General features: G+C 43.3%; 1 protein-coding gene across 1 annotated transcript in view; it reads left to right on the top strand.

The window, feature by feature from the left end:
• Nucleotides 1-15948, top strand: part of LOC137320575 (tetratricopeptide repeat protein 39B) — a 58558-nt gene extending 42610 nt beyond the window's left edge. Inside the window, exons 10-16 of the mRNA XM_067982260.1 lie at nucleotides 1552-1713; nucleotides 3300-3391; nucleotides 4237-4357; nucleotides 6431-6542; nucleotides 8487-8604; nucleotides 9262-9378; nucleotides 15612-15948. Coding sequence (XP_067838361.1) covers nucleotides 1552-1713; nucleotides 3300-3391; nucleotides 4237-4357; nucleotides 6431-6542; nucleotides 8487-8604; nucleotides 9262-9378; nucleotides 15612-15708 — 819 coding nt within the window. The 3' untranslated portion in view covers nucleotides 15709-15948. The remainder of the gene's footprint in view (nucleotides 1-1551; nucleotides 1714-3299; nucleotides 3392-4236; nucleotides 4358-6430; nucleotides 6543-8486; nucleotides 8605-9261; nucleotides 9379-15611) is intronic.
• Nucleotides 15949-17152: the final 1204 nt, after the last annotated feature.

Raw genomic sequence — 17152 nt, 5'->3', positions numbered from 1 at the left:
GCACTTACTCACCAATAACCTGCTCGCTGATGCTCAGTTTGGGTTCTGCCAGGACCACCCGGCTCCAGACCTCATTACAGCCTTGGTCCAAACATGGACAAAAGAGCTGAATTCTAGAGGTGAGGTGAGAGTGACTGCTCTTGACATCTAGGCAGCATTTGACCGAGTGTGGCACCAAGGAGCCCTAGTAAAACTGAAGTCAATGGGAATCGGGGGAAAACTCTCCAGTGGCTGTAGTCATACCGAGCACAAAGGAAGATGGTAGTGGTTGTTGGAAGCCAATCATCTCAGCCCCAGGACATTGCTGCAGGAGTTTCTCAGGGCAGTGTCCAAGGCCCAACCATCTTCAGCTGCTTCGTCAATGAACTTCCCTCCATCATAAGGTCAGAAATGGGGATGTTCACTGATGATTGCACAGTGTTCAGTTCCATTCGCAACCCCTGAGATATTGAAGCAGTCCATGCCCGCATGCAGCAAGACCTGGACAACATGCAGGCTTGGGCTGATAAGTGGCAAGTAACATTCACGCCAGATAAGTGCCAGGCAATGACCATCTCCAACAAGAGAGAGTCTAACCACCTCCCCTTGACATTCAACGGCATTACCATCACCGAATCCATCAACATCAACCTAACTGGACCAGCCTTAAATACCGAGGCTACAAGAGCAGGTCAGAGGCTGGATATTCTGCTCCAAGTGACTCACCTCCTGACTCCCCAAAGCCTTTCCACCATCTACAAGGCACAAGTCAGGAGTGTGATGGAATACTCTCCACTTGCCTGGATGAGTGCAGCTCCAACAACACTCAAGAAGCTCAACACCGTCCAGGACAAAGCAGCCCACTTGATTGGCACCCCATCCACCACCCTAAACATTCACCCCCTTACCACCGGTACACCATGGCTGCAGTACGAACCATCTCCAGGATGCACTGCAGCAACTCACCATGGCTTCTTCGACAGCACCTCCCAAACCCGTGACCACTACCACCAAGAAGGACAAGAGCAGCAGGCACATGGGAACAACACCACTGCACGTTCCCCTCCAAGTCACACACCATCCCGAATTGGAAATATATCGCTGTTCCTTCATCGTCGCTGGGTCAAAATCCTGGAACTCCCTTCCTAACAGCACTATAGGAGAACCTTCACCACACGGACTGCAGCGGTTCAAGAAGGCGGCTCACCACCACCTTCTCAAGTGCAATTAGGGATGGGCAATAAATGCTGGCCTTGCCAGCGACACCTACATCCCATGAATGAATAAAAAAAAATTCAGAGATCATCACTAAAACAGATTGTATGGTCTTTATTACAGTGCTGATTGTGGGAGCTTCCTGTGTAAAAACTGGCTGCTTCATTTCCTGCATTACAACGGTGTCTACACTTTAAGAGTGCTTCAATGGCTGTAAAATGCTTTGGGGCGTCCTGAGGTCATGAAAGGCGCTATATAAATGCAAGTCTTTTCTTTTCAATTTATGTGCTGCAGAATACAATTGATTTTAATCAAACATTGCCTTTTCTATTTGCATTATATCTCCTGAAATTGTAGGCTCAAACAAAGTTTGAGGAATGCATTGCAGCTCAGCAAGAGTGGAGACAGATTCATCATCTGTGTTACTGGGAGCTAATGTGGAGTCACTCCTTTCAGCAACAGTGGCTGAAGGCGTACCATTACGCAGATCTCCTCTGCAAAGAAAGCCGGTGGTCGCAAGTAAGTAAATTTGTACACAATGTGTTGTGCAAAAATCAAACAAAAGAGTGTGCACTCTACTTGCCTAACTGACCCTGCTTTGAATTTAGTTACTTGTTATTTGCTAACAATGCTTGTCAGTCCACCGTGTTTGTCACTGCTGATGTGTGATGTGCTAAAATATTGCAATGGAATGTTGCAGTGACAGTATTGAAGTAAGGTCCATGTTAGAATTCAAAATTCAGGCCAGAGACTGGCGTGCGATTGATCGACCCACGCCGGAGGCTGGCGTGCGATTGATCGACCCGCGCCGGAGACTGGCGTGCGATCGATCGACCCGCGCCGGAGACTGGCGTGCGATCGATCGACCCGCGCCGGAGACTGGCGTGCGATCGATCGACCCGCGCCGGAGACTGGCGTGCGATCGATCGACCCGCGCCGGAGACTGGCGTGCGATCGACCCGCGCCGGAGACTGGCGTGCGATCGATCGACCCGCGCCGGAGACTGGCGTGCGATCGATCGACCCGCGCCGGAGACTGGCGTGCGATCGATCGACCCGCGCCGGAGACTGGCGTGCGATCGATCGACCCGCGCCGGAGACTGGCGTGCGATCGATCGACCCGCGCCGGAGACTGGCGTGCGATCGATCGACCCGCGCCGGAGACTGGCGTGCGATCGACCCGCGCCGGAGACTGGCGTGCGATTGACCCGCGCCGGAGACGGGCGTGCGATCGAACCGCGCCAGAGACTGGCGTGCGATCGACCCGCGCCGGAGACTGGCGTGCGATCGACCCGCGCCGGAGGCTGGCGTGCGATCGATCGACCCGCGCCGGAGGCTGGCGTGCGATCGATCGACCCGCGCCGGAGGCTGGCGTGCGATCGACCCGCGCCGGAGACTGGCGTGCGATCTGCGACCTGGAACCTAATTGGTGCAGGGACCATAATCTGGGATCTAATTGGTGCGGGGACCATAACCTGGGATCTAATTGGTGCTGGGATATAACCTGGAATGTATGTTGGAAAATGGGTTGTGGATAAGGGAGTCTCTCGTAAGGATGCATATAGTGCCACTTACAAATGCAAACTTGACTTTCATAACATGTTGGGTAATTAATGAAAATGCTGTTTGCTAGCTATTTATAATTGTCATAACTGCCCTGCTCTTCTTCCATTGTGCTGTGGGATCTATTACGTTCTCCCTGATGTTCTGGCCAATATTTAACCAACATCACTAAAACAGATTACCTGGTCATTATCTCATTCCTGTTTGTGGGCTCTTGCTGTGTGCAAATTGGCTGCCCTGTTTCCTACATTACAACAGTGATTACACTTCAAAAAGTACTTAATTGGCTATAAAGCGCTTTGGGATGTCCTGAGGCTGTGAAAGGTACTATATAATGCAAGTTCTTTCTTTCTAATTTTAATCCAATACACACTGCAATGAGAAATATGTTAAACGTGCCTGCTTTTGTGAATATGAACCCAAGAAACATTTTTAAATTGGTTGTAGGAAAAGCAAGTAGATGCCCATTAATGTGAGGTGGAATGCCATGATGTTCGTTAAAGTTGGAAGATTTCTGACATGAGTTTACTGTTGTTGCTTCAGGCAATCTACATGTTCCAGAAAGCTGCAATTCTCAGCATGCTCCCAGAGCAAGATGTTCGAAAGACTGGAGAGAATGTGGAAGCACTGTTCAGGTCAGTGACTCTTTGATCATTGTTACTGCCAGGATTTTATCTCACGGAACTTTTATGGGCCCTTTCAGTGCTCCTCTGAGTTAATAGGGCCATTTTTTTATATACTCAATGTAAGTTTGTTTCTAAAAGCATCTCAAATACAGTACATGGTCTTATCCTGACAGGCTCCTTCTGCTGCATCTCCTCCTATGTCCTGCAGACACTGTAGACAGCATTAAACCTGGACTCCATTCTCCTGCATCTCCTCCTATTTCTTGCAAATACTGTACACAGTACTGAACCTAGCCTCCATTCCCTTCCATAGAATCTTACAGCACAGAAGGAGTCTATTCAGCCCATCGTGCCTTTGCCGGCTCTTTAAAAGAGCTATCCAATTAGTGCCACTCCCCTGCTCTTCCCCATAGCCCTGAAAATAGCACTGAACCTAGCATCCATTCTTCTCCATCTCCTCCCATGTCCTGCAGATACTGTAGATAGTACTGAACCTTACCTCCTTTCTCCTGTATCTTCTCCCATGTCCTGCAGATACTGTTGATAGTACTGAACCTTACCTCCTTTCTCCTGTATCTTCTCCCATGTCCTGCAGATACTGTAGATAGTACTGAACCTTACCTCCTTTCTCCTGTATCTTCTCCCATGTCATGCAGATACTGTAGACAGCACTGTGAAGCGTTTTGGGACAGGTTTTACTATATTAAAGGCACTATATAAATGCAAGTTGTTGTTAATCTTTTTCTACAACCCAAGAAAAACTTGACCAAGTGTTTTTTTTCATGAAGACCATGTACTGTAAGATTTCTTTTATTCTTGAATCCGGTAATGTATGACTCTTATTTGGCTTGCAGACAAGTTGAAGGTCTGAAGCAGCGAATTGCTGGGAAATCTATACCCACAGAGAAGTTTGCAGTAAGAAAAGCCAGACGGTACATGTCTCCAAACCCTGCCAAACTGGTCCTGCCTTCGCTGGTGAGGATCCTTGGTTTTGCCACTTTTTTTTCCAGATAAAACAAGTTATTATAGGGATAGTTATTCTGATCGTTCAGTAGGCTGGGAGAGGTAGTACCTCAGTAATGATGGTCCAGGAGTTGAGGTATTAAGATCAATTATGTGAGACTGCGTGGGGCCTCGTTGGACAGGAGTGCAGTCACAGATAGGTCCCTTAACGGGGCCAATTCTGCATCTTCCTATCCTGTTTATAATAAGCTTCCATAGTGGAAAATTTACCCTATCGTCATTTGCCTTTGAACTTGGAGTTAACTCATTTGCAGTGTGATAAGGGTTAATATATTTCTCTTGGGGGGGAAAAAGAAATCAAATTGATATGCATTGGAATTTAATTATGTGTAGGGGCTAAATAGATAAAGGCGGTGTGTATAATCATACTAGGGTAGGAGAAGATATCTGTTGCACTGATTGTTTTATTGGGGGGAAACTGGGATTTAGCTAACGCTGTTCTTATTGGAATTGATGTGTTTGGATTTGACCCGTAATTCAAAATGCTTTGTTTAACAACTCAATAAGAAGTTTTTTTGTAAAAGGAGATTTATACCCAATATCATGCAAACGGAGTGCAGCTCCTTTTACAATGCTGAATATATAATTTTGAATTCTGCACCAGCCCAGCTTAAATATTTATACTCTTAACCCGGCCGTTTGTCTTTTTCCTCAGCCTGGCCATGTATGTCACCCTCTTCATTTACCTAACACAACCCACTGATAAATTTAATGAAGCAAGCAGGGGAGTCTAAAAGTAAGAGAAAATGGAGGCAAAGACTTTCTCCCTGCCATAATGACAGTGGATCCTCAGCAGGTCAGGGTATCAGCCTGCCTGTTATTTGTTCCCCTGACCTCAGCCCACCTTCTGGGGCTGGTAACGTTTACATTTTTCGGGTGGGTGCCCACGCCATTTAAGTGCAACAAGGATGGCCACCTTGGGTGGGATGAGCCAGGGATTTTGGCCCTACGATGGATTGCAGGAGGGAAATCCACCTTTTAAAGTTTAAATACCCCCCCCCCCAAAGCCCTTACCAACACTGTATGCCAGGGACCTATAGGTGTCCCTTGGGCTAAGTGTTGCTAAAATGCGAATGGTGGGAAATACTTTGTATAATGCATTTCCCTCATTTGCATGGCATCATCATTTGCCTGTCCAAGTGTGTGGACTGGTGTATTATGCACCCACCGCAAAAATATGTAGAAATCCTGGCAGTAGAAAGGCCCAGGACCAGGTCCTGCTGCAATTTCCACCCAGGCTACACCATTTTAATCAGCACTGAGGTTTGGGCTGTTCAATCCTGACACACAAATAAATTTGTAATGTGGACTCTTACAAATTAGTCCAGTCACATTTTTAAGTGTTGCCATCATTCTCCTTCAAATGCCATGTAGCGCAAAAAGATGGAAAATAAAAGCTTACCTGGGATAGACAAAATATGTGAATAGATAGAGATTATTTTATGTGCTTGCCTATTCGATGACAATCAATGAATTAATGCCATACCAGAATTAGTGTAGCAAAACGACTGCAGTTTGTATCAACCGTTTTTTTTTTGCTGAAAAAAGTCAAAGCAACTTTTGAGCGCTGAGGTCAGTTTTTTTTTCTTCTTCATTCTTGGGATGTGGGCATTGCTGGCTAGGTCAGCATTTATTGCCCATCCCTAGTTGCCCTTGAGAAGGTGGTGGTGAGCCCTCCATTTGAACCACTGTAGTCCTTGTGATGAAGGTGCTCCTACAGTGCTGCAAGGTGGAGAGTTCCAGGATTTTGACCCAACGACAGTGATGGAATGGCGACATATGTCCAAGTCGGGATGGTGTGTGACTTGGAGGAGAACTTGGAGGTGAGGGTGTTCCCGTGCACCTGCTGCCCTTGCCCTTCAACGTGGTGGAGGTTGCGGATTTGGGAAATGCTGCTGAATAAGCCTTGGCAACCTGTTGAAGGACTAAGGGAGTCAGATTAGGGTTACATAACTTCATTCCACTATTTAGTTGGGATTGATTATTATTAATTTGATTAACATATCAATTTATTCATTCTGACAGGAAATGATGTACATATGGAATGGATTTGCAATACTGGGTAAACGAGCAGACCTGACTGAGAACATGCTGATTACAATAGAAAAGGCGGAAAAAGAGTTACAAAAACACCCCAGTGAGTACATTGTAATGTTGCACCAAAAACACAGGCGTAGGATGTGAAAAAAACATTAGGACAGCAAGTCCGCCTCAAAACACTGGTCTTCCCTGCCTGGCTGAATTCAGATGACCTGTGAGAAATGCCATGACAGATCTGCTAGTATTTTTTTGACTAGTTCTCTCTGTGGAAAATTTATAGGTTGGAATAATGAAGAGTATGAGATGGAAAATAAATCAGATTCAATAAATAGATTCAAAAGGAAATTCTGGAAGGTTCTGCTTTGGATATTTGTCCTTGTTGCGTTAGATGTTCTCATGTAGGACAGCCGTAGGAATGGTCTTTTCTCCTGAGTTAGGAAGAGGAAAACCAGCTACAATTCCCAAGTCTGAATACTGTCCAATGATCCTTTGCCAGGGAGTGCACACGTTAAGATTGGGTGATGATTTTATCAAGCTCGGCTGTAATCTCTTGCCCCGCCTGCTCCCACAGTTGAATGGCCTGGTGATGTCCACTGACAAGGCTCACAACTGAAGTAAGGCCAGCTGGCTGAGGTACTGATACTGGCTATCACTGTAGACCCTCACCCCAGTATGGGTCAGTGCCTTGAGGAGGGAAACAAATAAATATAGGAGATGTACGGAATAAGTAGGATATTAGAGAACCAAAAAATTGGGAGAGAAACAGAATAAGGAACAGTGTAAGAAAATACGGACAGTACAGATATTTTTACTGAAAGTAAAGGTAGGCTTATCATCAAGGTTGCGGCCCATGGAATAAAGGAGGCAATAGCAACATGGATACAGAATTGGCTAAGGGACAGGAAACAGAGAGTAGTGGTGAACAATTGTTTTTCGGACTGGAGGGAGTGGTGTTCCCCAGGGGTCAGTGCTGGGACCACTGCTTTTCCTGATATATATTAATGACTTGGACTTGGGTGTACTGGGCACAATTTCCAAATTTGCAGATGACACAAAACTTGGAAGGGTGGTAAACACTGAGGAGGATAATGATAGACTTCAAGAGGATATAGACAGGCAGGTGGCATGGGTGGACACGTGACAGATGAAATTTAACGCAGAAAAATGTGAAGTGATACATTTCGATAGGAAGTACAAGGAGAGGCAATATAAACTAGAGAGCACAACTCTAAAAGGGGTACAGGAACAGAGAGACCTGGGGGTTTATTTGCACAAATCGTTGAAGGTGGCAGGGCAGGTTGAGAAAACAGTTTAAAAAGCATACAGGATCCTGGGCTTTATAAATAGAGGCATAGAGTACAAAAGTATGGAAGTCATGATGAACCTTTATAAAACACTGGTTCGGTCACAACTGGAGTATTGTGTCCAGTTCTGGGCACCAAACTTTAGGAAAGCTGTGAAGACCTTAGAGAGGGTGCAGAAGAGATTTACTAGAATGATTTCAGGGATGAGGGTCTTTAGTTACGAGGATAGACCGGAGAAGCTGGGGTTGTTCTCCTTGGAACAGAGACAGTTGCGAGGAGATTTGATAGAGGTATTCAAAATCATGAAGGGTCTAGACAGAGTAGATGGAGAGAAATTGTTCCCTTTGGCGGGAGGGTCAAGAACCAGAGGAGATAGATTTTAGGTGATTGACAAAAGAACCAAAGGTGACATGAGGAAAACCTTTTTTACACAGCGAGTTCTTAGGATCTGGAATGCACTGCCCGAGAGGGTGGTGGAGGCAAATTCAGTCATGGTCTTCAGAAGGGAACTGGATAAGCACTTGAAAGGAAAAGATTTTCAGGGCTACAGGGATAGGGCAGGGGAGTGGGACTAGCTGGATTGCTCTTGCATAGAGCCAGCGCTGATTCGATGGGCCGAATGGCCTCTTTCCATGCTGTAACCTTTCTATGATTCTATTTAGATTACCAAAATTGTTGAACTTTCACGACTGATTAATGGACTATAATATTTCCCTTGCTGTTTCTTGTCTCTAAAGAGCCTGCTGAATACCAAGCGGATGATGAGAGTCTTGTACAGCTTCTAAAAGGGCTTTGTCTGAAGTATTTAGGCCGTCTTTTACAAGCTGAACTCTGCTTCAATCAGGTGATACAAAGGTAAGCTGGTTTGCTATAAGATTTGAATATGATGGAATCTCTTATCAGTTGGATCTCGGCACTGAACTAAAGTGGTTGTTTTAAGCTAGTCACATTTGACTCCGGTTAACAAGTAATCCATTGTAACATTGGTACCACACTTTGTTTCTGGTGGTTTAAATTTCATTTATCAAATGAGCATTACATCATGCAAGATGGAACTGTGTAAATGGACTGTGAGTGCTTGGAAATCTAGTTGATTTAATTAGCAGGAAGAAAATGCATTAGTGGCCAGATAGACTTAAATAAGTAAGTGAAAAGTTTATGAATCAAGTGAACAATAAGTGAGCCCAGCTGGTTTTGCCCTTGTAACATAACTCTGTTTATATTGTGGAACTACTTCATCCAAGAAATTTCCATTTTATAAGTTTTATGAGTCATTACTATGGATTGCAAATTTTTGACCTCTGGTTGCCTGATAGATGCACTTTTCACAGTTATGTTTCAGACATGCTGGATGTGCTTTTGTTCATGATAACTTTTGACACTATGATAATCTGCACAAGTTTTTTATGCACAGGAGCAATGTGATTTTAAAATACAAGCAGGATAAAGTTGATATCCTAGGTCGCCATGTGCATTTGTAGATTTTTGAGCTTTCTGCCTTTTTATTTGTAGTGAGAAGAGGATAAGATATGACCATTATTTGGTGCCATTTACTCTTTATGAAATGGGATTGTTATACAAACACCAAGGACACTGGGATAAAGCCAGAAGGTCCATTGAAACAGCAAAGTAAGTATCATGGTAAAATTTTAAATTTACGGCTATAATGGAAATAAATAATTGATTATTCTTCATTTCAGCTTCCTTTATCTACCTTGGGAATAAGCCCAGGTTAACAAAAATCAGATTGAGATTTCAGTGTGACATTAGGACATTTCCTGTTCTTTTCCACACCTCTAGCCTTGAATGCCAGTCCTTTTCTCTGTTATCTGCGTTGGTCATCCTCTCTGCTGTCCTGCAGAGAAAAATAGAAGACTTGCATTTATATGGCGCCTTTCATGACCTTAGGACGTCCCAAAGTGCTTTATAGCCAGTGAAGTACTTTTGAAATGTAGTCACTGTTGTAATGTAGGAAACATAGTAGCTAATTTGCACATGCAGCAATGAGATAATGACCAGATCATTTGTTTTGGCGATGTTGGTTGAGAGATAAATGTTGGAAAGGACACCAGGGAGAACTCCCCTGCTCCTTGAATAGTGCCATGGGATCTTTTACATCCACTCAGACTGGTTGAGCCATGCGGCCTTTCTCCGGATGGTAATTTCTATGTAATTGACAATCCTTAGTAGCCCTGAGAAGGCAGGCCTTTTTCTTGATGTTCCCACAATGGTATTTGGAAGGAAATTCCTAGATATTGACCTAGCAACAATAAAGGAAAGGTGATGTAAGTCCAAGTCATAATGCTGTGGGACTTGTAAGGGAATTTGGAAATGATGGTGTTCCCATGTTCTTGCTGCTCCTATCTTTCTTAAAAATAGCACGGAAGGAAGCCATATAGCCCATCGAGTCCGTGCTGACTCTATGCAAGAGCAATCCAGCTAGTTCTACTCCCCCGCCCTATTCCCGCAGCCCTGCAGATTTTTCCTTTCAAGCATTTATCCAGTTCCCTTTTGAAGGCCATGATTGAATCTGCCTCAACCAGTCCCTCAGGCAGTGCATTCCAGATCCTAACCACTTGCTGTGTTAAAATTTTTTTCCTCATGTCACCTTTGGTTCTTTTGCCAATCACCTAAAATCTATGTCCTCTGGTCCTTGACCCTTCCGCCAATGGGAACAGTTTCTCTCTCTCTACTCTGTCTAGACCCTTCATGATTTTGAACACCTCTATCAAATTTCCTCTCAACCTTCTCTGTTCCAAGGAGAACAACCCCAGCTTCTCTAGTCTATCCACGTAACTAAAGTCCCTCATCCCTGGAATCATTCCAGTAAATCTTTTCTGCACCCTTTCTAAAGGGTTCACATCCTTCCAAAAATCCGGTGCCCAGAACTGGACACAATACTCCAGTTGTGGTCAAACCAGTGTTTTATAAAAGTTCATCATGACTTCCTTACTTTTGTACTCTGTGCCTCTGTTTAAAAAGCCCAGGGTCCCGTATGTTTTTTTAACTGCTTTCTTCACCCGCCGTGCCACCTTCACGGATTTGTGCACATATACCCCCAGGTCTCTCTGTTCCTGTACCCCTTTTAGAATTGTGCCCTTTATTGCCTCTCCTCATTCTTCCTACCGAAATGTACCACCTCGCATTTTTCTGCGTTAAATTTCAACTGCCACATGTCCGGCCATGCCACCAGCCTGTCTATATCCTCTTGAAGTCTATCACTATCCTCCTCATTGCTCACTACACTTCCAAGTTTTGTGTCATCCGCAAATTTTGAAATTGTGCCCTGTACACCCAAGTCCAAGACATTAATATATAATCAAGAAAAGCAGACCCCCAAATAGTCAACGGGAAATTGAGGAGCAAATATGTAAGGAGATTACAGACAGCTGCAAGAAAAATAGGGTGGTAATAGTAGGGGACTTTAACTTTCCCAACATTGACTGGGACAGCCATAGCATTAGGGGCTTGGATGGAGAGAAATTTGTTGAGTGTATTCAGGAGGAATTTCTCATTCAGTATGTGGATGGCCCGAGGGTGGTTGTAGAGGGTTGTTTTTCAAACTGGATGCCTGTGTCCAGCGGTGTGCCTCAGGGATCGGTGCTGGGTCCGCTGTTATTTGTTATTTATATTAATGATTTGGATGAGAATTTAGGAGGCATGGTTAGTAAGTTTGCAGATGACACCAAGATTGGTGGCATTGTGGACAGTGAAGAAGGTTATCTTGGATTGCAACGGGATCTTGATCAATTGGGCCAGTGGGCCGATGAATGGCAGATGGAGTTTAATTTAGATAAATGTGAGGTGATGCATTTTGGTAGATCGAATCGGGCCAGGACCTACTCCGTTAATGGTAGGGCGTTGGGGAGAGTTATAGAACAAAGAGATCTAGGAGTACAGATTCATAGCTCCTTGAAAGTGGAGTCACAGGTGCATAGGGTGGTGAAGAAGGCATTCGGCATGCTTGGTTTCATTGGTCAGAACATTGAATGCAGGAGTTGGGATGTCTTGTTGAAGTTGCACAGGGCATTGGTGAGGCCACCAACTGTACTGTGTACAGTTCTGGTCACCCTATTATAGAAAGGATATTATTAAACTAGAAAGAGTGCAGAAAAGATTTACTAGGATGCTACCGGGAGTTGATGGTTTGACTTACAGGGAGAGGTTAGACAGACTGGGACTTTTTTCCCTGGAGAGTAGGAGGTTAAGGGGTGATCTTATAGAAGTCTATAAAATAATGAGGGGCATAGATAAGGTCGATAGTCAAAATCTTTTCCCAAAGGTAGGGGAGTCTATAACGAGGGGGCATAGATTTAAGGTGAGAGGGGAGAGATACAAAAGGGTCCAGAGGGGCAATTTTTTCACTCAAAGGGTGGTGAGTGTCTGGAACGAGCTGCCAGAGGCAGTAGTAGAGGCGGGTACAATTTTGTCTTTTAAAAAGCATTTGGACAGTTACATGGGTAAGATGGGTATAGAGGGATATGGGCCAAGTGCAGGCAATTGGGACCAGCTTAGTGGTATAAACTGGGCGACATGGACATGTTGGGCCGAAGGGCCTGTTTCCATGTTGTAACTTCTATGATTCTATGATTCTATGAAAAGCAGTGGTCCTAGTACCGACCTCTGGGGAACACCACTGTACACCTCCCTCCAATCCGAAATACAACCTTTCACCACTATATGATTCCTGTTACTTAGCCAATCTGTATCCATGCTGCTACTGCCCCTTTTATTCCATCGGCTTCAGTCTTGATGGCAAGCCTATTATGCGGCACTTTATCAATTCTCTTGGCTCAATACTTGGCTATTGTTGCCCATGTAAACAGCTGACCTAAGCAAGTGTTAGATCCACATCAATAGATGATTCTGAGGTGACTTAAGTATTTGCTGAAGTTGATTGGCGGAAGGATTAGAGGGAACATGAGGGAAAACATTTTTACCCATAGGGTGGTGGCTGTATGGAACTCGCTGCCCGAATTGGTGGTAGAGGCAGGGACCCCCAACTCTTTTAAAAAGTACCTGGACCTGCACCTAAAGTGCTGTAAGCTGCAGAGCTCCGGACTGGGTGCTGGAAGGTGGGATTAGAATGGGCACCAGGTTGTTCTTCGAGCCGGCATGGACACGATGGGCCAAATGGCCCCCTTCTGTGCTGTATCTTTTCTATGGTTCTATTTGCCAGGATCAACCCTTTATATTCTACTTTGTATTCAGAATGTTGTTCAATTTTCTTAGCCTAACTTGCTTCCCTCCCACCTGTCCATTGGATTTAAATCTGGTATACCTTAAACTTACATTACATAGAATTACATAGATTACACTGAATGTACAGCACAGAAACAGGTCATTCAGCCCAACAGGTCCGTGCCAGTGTTTATACTCCACCTGAGCCTCCCCCCCCCCACTTCATCTAACCCTATCAGCAAATCCTTCTATTCCTTTCTCCCTCATGTGTTTATCTAGCTTTCCCTTAAATGCATCTATGCTAGTCACCTCAATGACTCCTTGTGGTAGTGAGTTCCACATTCTATCCACTCTCCGGGTGAAGATGTTTCTCCTGAATTCCTTACTGGATTTATTAGTGACTATCTTATATTTATAGCCCCTAGTTCTGGTCTCCCCCACAAGTGGAAATATCTTCTCTACGTCTACCCTATCAAACCCTTTCATAATCTTAAAGACCTCTATCAGGTCACCCCAAGAGAAAAGACCCCTAGCCTGCTTAGTCTTTCCTGATAGGTATAACCTCTCAGTTCTGGTATCATCCTAGTAAATCTTTTTTTCACCTTCTCCAGTGCCTCTATATTCTTTTTATAAAATGGAAACCAGAACTGTGCACAGTACTCCAAGTGTGGTCTAACCCAGGTTATATATAAGTTTAACATAACTTCTGCTTTTTAATTCTATTCCTCTAGAAATGAACCCCAGTGCTTGGTTTGCATTTTTATGAGGCCTTATTAACCTATGTTGTCGCTACATTTAGTGATTTTTGTATCTGTTCTAGATCCCTCTGCAACCCTGTCCCATTTAGACTGATTTTATCCAAGTAGTATGTGGCCCCCATGTTCTTCCTACCAAAATGTAATACCTCACACTTCTCTATATTGAAATTCATTTGCCAGTTACATGCCCATTCTGCAGGTTTATTAATGTTTTCCTGTACTTCGTCGCAGTCCTCCTCGGTATTAACAATACCCCCCAATTTGTTGTCAGCTGCAAATTTTGAAATTGTACTTCCGATTCCCGAATCCAAATCATTTATGTAAATGGTGAACAACAGTGGTCCCAGCACCAATCCTTGTGAAACACCACTTCCCACCTTTTGCCAGTCTGAGTAACTACCTTTAACATATCCTTTCTTTGAACCCTTACACTTCTGTGAAACTATTTTTTTTATGTTAAACTCCTGTCTGGTAGTCTTAACAACCGCTGTATTTGTAAAGGAGTGCTACTAACAGTGCTCAAAAACCTCATCCAGAACCTTTCAGAATTTGACTTACAGAAGGAAATTCTCATATGTTCAACATCCATAGAAAAATGAATGGGATGCTATCCAAACATGATGGAGGGAGTTTGGAATTTGATGCCATATTAGTCATCTTGTTTTACCATACCGTCCCTTGTAGGACAAGATTGTCTTGCCATTATCTGCAAGGCAGCTAAATAAAGAAATAATTCGTTTTGCTTTTCCAAAGCATGACTATCTTGACTCTCTAACGAGCAATAAATTATTGGAGTCGCTCTGGCCTGTTTTACATCCCTTAAGAAAGCAAATGCTTTAGCACTATTGTGCTCCTGGTTGGCTTCAACATTATGTGTAGAGATTTCTGGAATTTTTTGTACTGCATTGGCATAATTCATTTTGTGTGGAGGTTAAACAAATAAGGAAGTGTTTTGATTACTTACTGGTTTCCTCATTCTGTCACTGTAGTCAAACCTACCTGCTGAGCCCTTGGTTTTTGTTCTAACTTAGTGTTACTGGCAATTTCTGCATTTATATGTCTTTGTTCTGTCACAGCTTATTGCTGACTTACTTTGGAGGAACAGAGACATCTTTCCATGTAGGTAATGGTAAGATGGTGGATCACCATATTGTTCACTTATGGCCTCTTATAGTGCCAAACATAACGGTAGAGTAGGGCAGATTTTAACTTGGCCCATCTGGAGGAAACAGGGCAGTAATGGCCCTAAAATAGCTGAACTGCACTTAATGAGGCCCATCTCTTGAAATGGACCGGGCCTCTCACCGGCATGAATGGGAGGGTATTCTGCACGCTGCCTGCCCATTCTATGCCTGGAGTTAAAATCAACCCCAATGCCTCAACATTTTCCCCCCACATTGGATGACATTTGTATGTGGGGGTTTAACTGTGATCAAAGAATGAGGGAAGGCTAAATCTATGATAGTTGGTCTAACATTCCTCATTTTTTATCCTTAAACTTGAGTTTGCATTGTGTGAATGCCAAGAGGGCTCTGACCCATGATGTAAACAGAACAAAATCTTGAAGTTTTGTCATCTATTTGTATCTGTTCCGATACTGACATTTCAAAACAAAGGTTAGCAAAATGGTTGGTTGAATGTATCCTACGTTACTATTACCTGTTGGGTACAAAACCCTCAGCTGAGGTCAAGGGTTATTCCATTCAATCTTCATTATTTTCTAATCTTAGTAAGTATGTGAAGAACTGCTGCACAGAACAAACCCAATGATATTATTAAACATTATTCAGCTTTTTCAGTTAAGAATGACCATGAGAAGGTGTGAACGCCCTAATTACATTAAGGTGGAGTTACATTCTTCATTGGCCTGTTATCAATTCTTTTCTATTGAATGCATCCCTGTGTTTTTTTTCCTCATGGTAGGAATAACTACAAAGACTATTCAATGGAATCTAGGTTACATTTTAGGATCCATGCTGCAGTGAACAGCCTGAAGAGTTCCCCTACCTCAACACCATGATTATTCCTCAAGAGCAAGTTCCTGAAGAATGCTGCAATAAATAAATGCCTGTGTACGGGTAGGAGTGATGTACAAATTATAGAATAGAGCAAAATAATGCTGACATAATCTGCTGTGTTAGAAGTATTCTGAATGTAGTAATATGTCCCCTTAATTCTCATCTTACAAGCTAACCAGGGTTTTTTCTACAGTGCTGTAAAGTGTGTTGGATTCTATATGTTCTTGCTTAAAAGTAAAAGACAGAGATTTGTTCTTTATCAAATAAACATTTATAAAATTTGTTTTTACTTGAATGCAGACAGGACAATTGCTGGTGCAATAAATTTATATAGTGATTCAGGCAGTTTACTTTAACTTTAATTTTGTTTTAAGAGTCCGAATGAAAGGAAAGCTGAATATATTGCAACTAGAGTGAAAGGGAAAAAAAGTTACAACTACTACAAATCTGAAATAAGAGCTGAAAATGTGGAAATACACAACTGGTCAGATGGCATCTGAAAAGAGCTTTGTTTGGGCGGAGACCTTTCATTAAAATAGAGAGTTTCCATCCGAAACAGTACCTATATTTACTTTCTTTAGATGTTGATGGACTTGTTATATATTTCCAGCATTTTCTGTTTCTATTACAGTGGAACCTTATTACAAATATGTTCTTTCTAGTCTTGTCATGGGTTTATTAGTTACTGGAAGAACTCAAATTGTTATTGGAACTGTTACTGTGTTGGTGCCCATGAACTTTCATGGTTCATGGACACCAACTTGTAATAGTAGATTTGACTGTACAGTGCTCGCCACTTATTATGGACTGATCTATGGTAGCATGTTGAGTCCAACTGGGAATGGACCATCAATACCTAAAACACAATACAAGACCCAAGTAACCGAAGACAAGGGTGTAGCCCACAAGCCCTGGCAATCCGGCCCTCAAAGCTAAGCAACTTGGTCATTTTTGTTCACTGGCTTGTTTAGTTTGAAAGTTGTGGCTCTGGAGCTTTGGAAAGTCTGTTCTTGGTTCAGTTGCTTCATTGGTAGATAAATCCTAAATCAGGCCACAAAGATCTATTGGTCTCAGTAGTTTAAGATGCTTGCGAATTACTGGGCCCATGAGGCTCCATGGTACACACTTATGCGGCCGATGAAGCAAAAAGCTTTGACCCCTGCTGTAATGAATGAACTTAAAACTGCAGCAAAACCGAGGCAGAAAATTGCACATGGGCACAATAAATGCAATAGTTAATAGACAGCAATCGGCAACGGAATCATTAGAATGATATAGCACTAGGTATTACTTTTAGTACATTTGGCTTGGGTTTTTGTCCAATTTTCCTGCCTCTATGAATTGTGTTCTATATAAGTGGTGTACATTGTATATTCTTTATGTATGTACCAGTCTACTTTGTTGTATGCCATTGTGTTTTCCTTATTAGTTGTGCACAGGTAGAGC

The sequence above is a fragment of the Heptranchias perlo genome, chromosome 4 (assembly GCF_035084215.1).
Source record: "Heptranchias perlo isolate sHepPer1 chromosome 4, sHepPer1.hap1, whole genome shotgun sequence".
NCBI classification, from domain to species: Eukaryota; Metazoa; Chordata; class Chondrichthyes; order Hexanchiformes; family Hexanchidae; genus Heptranchias; species Heptranchias perlo.
Note: the sequence above shows the minus strand (reverse complement) of the source record. Positions and strands in the feature narration are given on the sequence as shown.